Source organism: Austrofundulus limnaeus, unplaced genomic scaffold (assembly GCF_001266775.1).
Source record: "Austrofundulus limnaeus strain Quisiro unplaced genomic scaffold, Austrofundulus_limnaeus-1.0 Scaffold60, whole genome shotgun sequence".
Lineage (NCBI taxonomy): Eukaryota > Metazoa > Chordata > Actinopteri > Cyprinodontiformes > Rivulidae > Austrofundulus > Austrofundulus limnaeus.
In genome coordinates, this window is record NW_013952462.1 from 2,127,168 (window position 1) to 2,133,502 (window position 6,335).

The window sequence follows — 6,335 nt, forward strand, 5'->3', positions numbered from 1 at the left end:
ATGTAAACGTTTCAAATTAAAAAAAAAACTGTAAAAATAAATTTGATAAAGTACAAATGAAAATAAAGCCTTTTTAAACTTTTGCAACCAGAAGCTGCTCTTCATATTAGTGACAAACAATAACAGTAACAACAGCTTTTTGACAAGTTTAAAATTTCTTTAAAATACATTCAAAATATTTGAAAATAAACTACAAAAATGTATTTAAAGTGCAAATTAAAATATAGTTGTATCTGCAACAGTATTTGATAATGTTTTGAACTTTTAAAATATTTCATGGTAAAAACAGAAGCTGCTCTTCATATTAGTGACAAACTTTGGTGTTTTTTGATGAGTTACTTTCATTTTTGTTTCTACTTTTAATTTAAAATAAGTTTTAATTCTCGTCAGGTTTCTGAGGTTCTTCTTCCACATATTAAAAAAGTTGAGTGGCGCACTACCGCTACTAGTGGTGAGAAAGTGTATTGCACCTTATTCAAAATCAATGCGGTTTCATGGCCCAAAGTTAAAAAGGGTTGTTCTTTTGAGGCCCTCAAGGTGGCGCTCCCGCGGCCCATAGCTTAAGAATCTCTGATTTAATAGAGGAATATCTGAACCGGCTAAATGACCACCCAGTACGTGTTTGATCAACCTTGTAGATCTTTGGTTTCCTGGTCTGCATGGGCGTGATCCTGGCTGTGGGGAACGCAGTGTGGGAGAAAGAGGTGGGCTCTTTGTTCCAGAGCTACCTGCCCTGGGACCCTCCTGTGGACAACTTCCTGTTCTCAGCCTTCCTGTCCTTTTGGTCCTACGTCATCATTCTGAACACAGTCGTGCCTATTTCTCTGTACGTCAGGTAAGAGTGAAACAAATCACAAACATGAATGTATGTTTATAAGAGACAGATAAGGCAAGACTCAAACATTTATTTGGAGTAAATTATTGCTGATATATCACAAACAAACTCCTCCATGCTCTTCTGGGTGAAGATATTTGAAAAAAAAAATCATGGTTATTGCCATCATACTGTTTTATAACGTTGTTTAGAATAAACAAAAAGTAAGGGAATTTGTGTTTGGCAGATTGTTTTTTTTATTGTAACAATGCTTCTTGGCAATAAATCTTTTACTACTGAAAGCTTTTAAATGGTGCCACATGTGTAAGGAACATGCCTTTGTGGGATGAGCAGTAGAGCTGAGCGTGTGGGTGTATGTGTCATCATCTCCTGTGTGTTGTTGCGTCAGTGTGGAGGTGATCCGGCTGGGCCACAGCTACTTCATTAACTGGGACCGGCAGATGTTCTGCTCACAGTGTAACACAGCCGCTGAGGCCAGAACCACCACCCTGAATGAAGAACTGGGCCAGGTGGGCACTGGGACTTTCTGTACTGAAATAAGGCTTATTTCAAGATTTATTGAGTAATTATGCAAATGAATAGTTGAATTAATATAGTTTATTTTATTAACATAGAGTCTAAAACTCTTTAAAACATTTAGTTTTGTCCTGGGGTCTTGAGTCCTTTGTTTGTTTATGTTTTGCTCCAATGCAGCCAGACTTTCTTGTTCACTTTCTGCATTTCTTTAAAGGAGACATGTCTTGCTTTTAAAGCCTTCGTTTTCACATTTAAATCATTCAGTTGGGCTCTTTATATACTGTAAAGTGGAACTGCAATGCTTTGGTCTGAATCCCTCCTTATTGTAACTTTCACCCCTTTTCTGAGGTGATTCTCAGAGCAACTCGTTTTGAGGCTGTCTCTTTAAATCCAAACAAGGCCCTTCGCACTCCTCCCCTCCTCCAGCTTCCAGATCGGTCCATTCTTGTTTGATAGAGGGGTTTATGACTATATAGCTGCACAGAAACTTTTTATATACAAATTATTAAAGTTGTGAGCAAGGGAAGACTTGAGAACCAGAGTCTGAGCCAGAACCAGTCTGACCCAGAACCAGTCTGACCCAGAACCAGTCTGAGCCAAAACCAGTCTGAGCCAGAACCAGTCTGACCCAGAACCAGTCTGAGCCAGAACCAGTCTGAGCCAGAACCAGTCTGAGCCAGAACCAGAGGAGAATGAAGACCACTAAATTGTAGTTGGTACGTTTAGACCTTTTTATAAGTTTTGTCACAAATACGACAACAGTTCAGAAAACAGAGAACTAAACAAGTTGAAAAATATGATTTGATCAGAACAAACAGAAACCTTAGCAGCTGTAACAAACCACTCGGTTGTAAAAATCAACACTCTTATAAAAGTTATTTAGCTTCTATTTTTGGAACAAATATCTTCTTTGTGCAGCTGAATGACAAAACACAATAAGATGAGCATAACTCAGTGACTTTAGTTTGATCCAATAATAAAAAAGATAATTTATTTACAGAATCAAAACAAATCACTAATATACAGCTTATTGTGGACAATCACATTTCCTATAAGGAGTCGAAACACTAAAAGACACTTAAAGGATGATTTACTGCAAACTAAAAAATGAATTATTTCATTTAAGAACATTCATTATGATGATTCAGACAAAAATAAAATGTTTCATATTAAAGCTTAACCACACCGCTGAGTTTAGTGAAGTAAAATATCTCAACAGAAAAATAATCAGTCACTGTGGTTTCACAGTTAAATTTCTAGCAATGATTTGCATTAAAACAAGAGAACATTGAAATAACATTTTTTATGATTTTCTTTTTTATTCATTCATAAAATTATGAATAAAAGAAGATAATTCTGTTTATTATCTGATTAAGAAGAAGAAAACAACTCTTTAATGTTTAATGTTTAAAGGGGCCGTCAGAGGCCTTAAAGGACAGTTTTACATGTTTTTTTCACCCGGGGTGACCACTACACAACACCAGGAGACTAAATTCAAATTTTCTGCACTCCTGGAGACTCCAAGCACAACAAAATGTATTTAACAGCTTAAAAAGTGGATTTTGCATATGTCCCCTTTAAACAGTGAGAAGGAGCAAGATTAACAGAAAGTCTGAAGTTCTCTTTAAAATGTAAGAAAATCTGCTTCCCTGGATAGAAATGAAGTGTTTTAAACTACAGTTAAAGGCCTTCATGTGACTTTAAACTCTGTGTTCATTTAGGTTGAATACATCTTTAGTGACAAGACTGGAACACTCACTCAGAACATCATGAGCTTCAATAAGTGCTCCATCAATGGACAAACCTACGGTAAAACAATAAAGAGAGACGCACACAGGGGTTGTGTACACACTGTGTCTTACATTAACTGTGCTTTGTTCTCCTGCCAGGTGAGAGGACAGACCAAATGGGAACACAACCAAAGGTTGATTCTTTTTTTAAATAGCTAATAATAAAATGTCTTAACACATGGTTTTATACGTTCTTATAGTTTATAATGAGTTATCACATACGTCCTCTGTTGTTTTGTCTTCAGAGGCTGGACTTCTCTCCCTTCAACCCCCTGGCAGACCCACAGTTTTGTTTTTACGACGACAAGCTGCTGGAATCTGTGAAAGTTGGCGACGTGCACACCCATGAGTTTTTCCGCCTGCTGTCTCTCTGTCACACCGTGATGAGCGAGGAGAAGAGTGAAGGTGAGCTGAAAGAGACGGGCACCATAACTTCATAAATCATACAGTAAATGTTGTTATTACTGGTCCTGGTGCTTGTCTGGACAGGACACCTGGTTTATAAAGCCCAATCTCCAGACGAGGGCGCTCTGGTGACGGCAGCTCGAAACTTCGGCTTCGTGTTTCGCTCCCGAACACCCGGGACCATCACAACCTCAGAGATGGGCCGAACCGTCACCTACTCGCTGCTCGCCATACTGGACTTCAACAACATTCGCAAAAGGATGTCTGTTATAGGTGTGTGTGTGTCAGCTTTTTATGGTTGTGTGGGGATTGTTTGTTCAGATCTTAAAGGATCCAGGATTAGTTATAACATTAGACTTTATTTGATAAACATTTATTTTAACTGTAAAATAAAGACTGTAAAAATACTGTTGGCTGTTCAGTGTTTATAATTTTTAAAATAAATTAATATATACGTATATTTTAACACAGAACCATTTTATTTGCACACAAAGCATTCTGGGTAAATGATGACGTGGATAGGTCCTCGGTGCGAGGCTGCTAGCGAGCTATATCCACCCTGAAGGTTAATCTTGGACAATATCTGATGATCGACTCTTTTAAATGAAACCAGAGAGCGTTGACAGAGAGGAGAAGGTAGAAATGACTCAGCCTGGAACTGAAAATATGGATGGAGGACAACAGAGCTGCTTCATGGAAGAACAACCTCAGATTAGCCTGTTAGCTTTAGCGTTAGCCCCAATGCTATCACCATATATATGTATTAGCTCAGCGCTACACATTCTCCTCTCGTCACTGAGGTCCTCCATTCACATGACAGAGAGGGGAACACAAAAATGACTCAGCTGTAACTGAAAATGTGGATGGAGGACCTCAGTTTAGCTTGTTTGTTGCACTAGCACCGAGCTAATACATATAAGGCAATGTAGCTTCAGTGCTAAAGCTAACAGGCTAATCTGAGGTTGTTCTTCCATGAAGCAGCTCTGTTGTCCTCCATCCATATTTTCAGTTCCAGGCTGAGTCATTTCTACCTTCTCCTCTCTGTCAACGCTCTCTGGTTTCATTTAAAAGAGTCGATCATCAGATATTGTCCAAGATTAACCTTCAGGGTGGATATAGCTCGCTAGCAGCCTCGCACCGAGGACCTATCCACGTCATCATTTACCCAGAATGCTTTGTGTGGAAATAAAATGGCTCCGTCTGTGTTAAAATATGTTTTTAAAAATTATAAAAACTAAACATCCTACAGTATTTTACAGTCTTTATTTTACAGTTAAAATAAATGTTTATTAAATAAAGTCTAATGTTACAACTAATCAGGGATGCCTTTAAATTGAGAAACAGCAGGTAAACTAACATTTCTGATGGTTAAAGTCTGTGTTTGTTTACATATAAAATGAGCTGAAGTTACTGAGAGCAGGTGGCCATCTTTATCTGCTCAGACTAAGGTCAGCCTGATGGAGGTCAATCATGTGACTCAAGCTTTTAAAACAAGAGCTTTGTTTACACTGAGTGCGTACCTGCATTTCAGAATCTGTCTGCAGGGCAGCTGTGGCTACAGTGTAGCTGACCATCATCAGTGTGTCAATGAATAATCAATGAGACACCAGTGAAACAACTGTTTTGTTCTATTTGTGTATCTTTGCATTTTATAAAATTCTGCTCAAATAGTTTGCAAAGACAGAAAATATGAAGAGAACATAAACGTGGGTTAAATTCAGTTCTTGATGCAGGTAAAAGGTAAAGTAAACTTAGCTGTGTTGTCAGCTTCAAAGCTTTGATTAGTTTTGACCCTGATTATTGATCTCATGAGAGCTGAATGTCTTCAGGTTCAAAACCAGTTTAAGGAAGGACCATTAAGCTTCACCAGCCAGAGCCAGAGTGTTTTCACTGCAGCTCTGAGACAAATGAAAAACAAGTTCACTTTTACTGAATAAAGTTTTCAGACGTGTTGAAATTTAATTTGACTGCAGAAAGGTTGATTACTTTTTCATCCTTCGTCTGCTTTCTGTCAGTGCGAAACCCAGAGGGACGGATCCGTCTTTACTGTAAAGGAGCCGACACGGTGCTGCTGGAGAGACTCCACCCCTCTAACCTGGAGCTGATGACTGTCACTTCAGACCACCTCAATGTAAGACTGGTTTATAACAGTGAGTGGTGCTGCAGCGCCATCTAGTGTCTCATCATTCAAACTGAGAATCTTTACCTAAATCACTACACAACAGAAGTGGTTAAACTTTATGACTCTTTAGGTGTTAATAATCTTCATGTTAGAGTGCACACAGCAGATATGTTGTGTTTTATGTGTGTTTTGGGCTTTAGGAGTATGGAGCAGACGGGTTGCGGACTCTGGCCTTGGCCTTCAGGGACCTGTCTGAGGAAGAGTGGGAGGTCTGGTCAGAGAGTCACCGGTTTGCAGGCAAGGCCACGGACTGCAGGGAGGACAGGCTGGCAGCGTCTTATGACCTGATAGAACAAGACATGATGGTGAGCCCAAAGGCTCCACGTTATTCAACCAAACAAGATGAAAACGTCTGTTTTAACACATCACCTCGACTCTAACTGCTTCAAGATTATTCTGTTTTTCACTGTAACATTGTGTAGCTGTTATTGTGTGAATGCTGTGAAACATTCACACTGTTGAGGCGGTCCAGTTTTCTTCTGGACGTTTTTCTGCACATTTAAAATTAGTTTATTTGTTTAATTTAAAAAACAAAACAAATTCATATACAAAAAAATGCTAATAAAATTAAATAAAAGGTAACAGAAAGAAGAAACAATCTTATAAT

General features: G+C 38.6%; 1 protein-coding gene across 4 annotated transcripts in view; it reads left to right on the top strand.

The window, feature by feature from the left end:
• atp8b2 (ATPase phospholipid transporting 8B2) overlaps positions 1-6,335 on the top strand; it is a 44,325-nt gene that overhangs the window by 20,184 nt on the left and 17,806 nt on the right. For all 4 annotated transcript variants that reach the window (XM_014009698.1, XM_014009699.1, XM_014009700.1 and 1 more), the window contains 8 exons: positions 639-835; positions 1,224-1,344; positions 3,073-3,160; positions 3,241-3,275; positions 3,387-3,546; positions 3,631-3,819; positions 5,562-5,677; positions 5,869-6,033. In XM_014009698.1, coding sequence (XP_013865152.1) covers positions 639-835; positions 1,224-1,344; positions 3,073-3,160; positions 3,241-3,275; positions 3,387-3,546; positions 3,631-3,819; positions 5,562-5,677; positions 5,869-6,033 — 1,071 coding nt within the window. The remainder of the gene's footprint in view (positions 1-638; positions 836-1,223; positions 1,345-3,072; positions 3,161-3,240; positions 3,276-3,386; positions 3,547-3,630; positions 3,820-5,561; positions 5,678-5,868; positions 6,034-6,335) is intronic.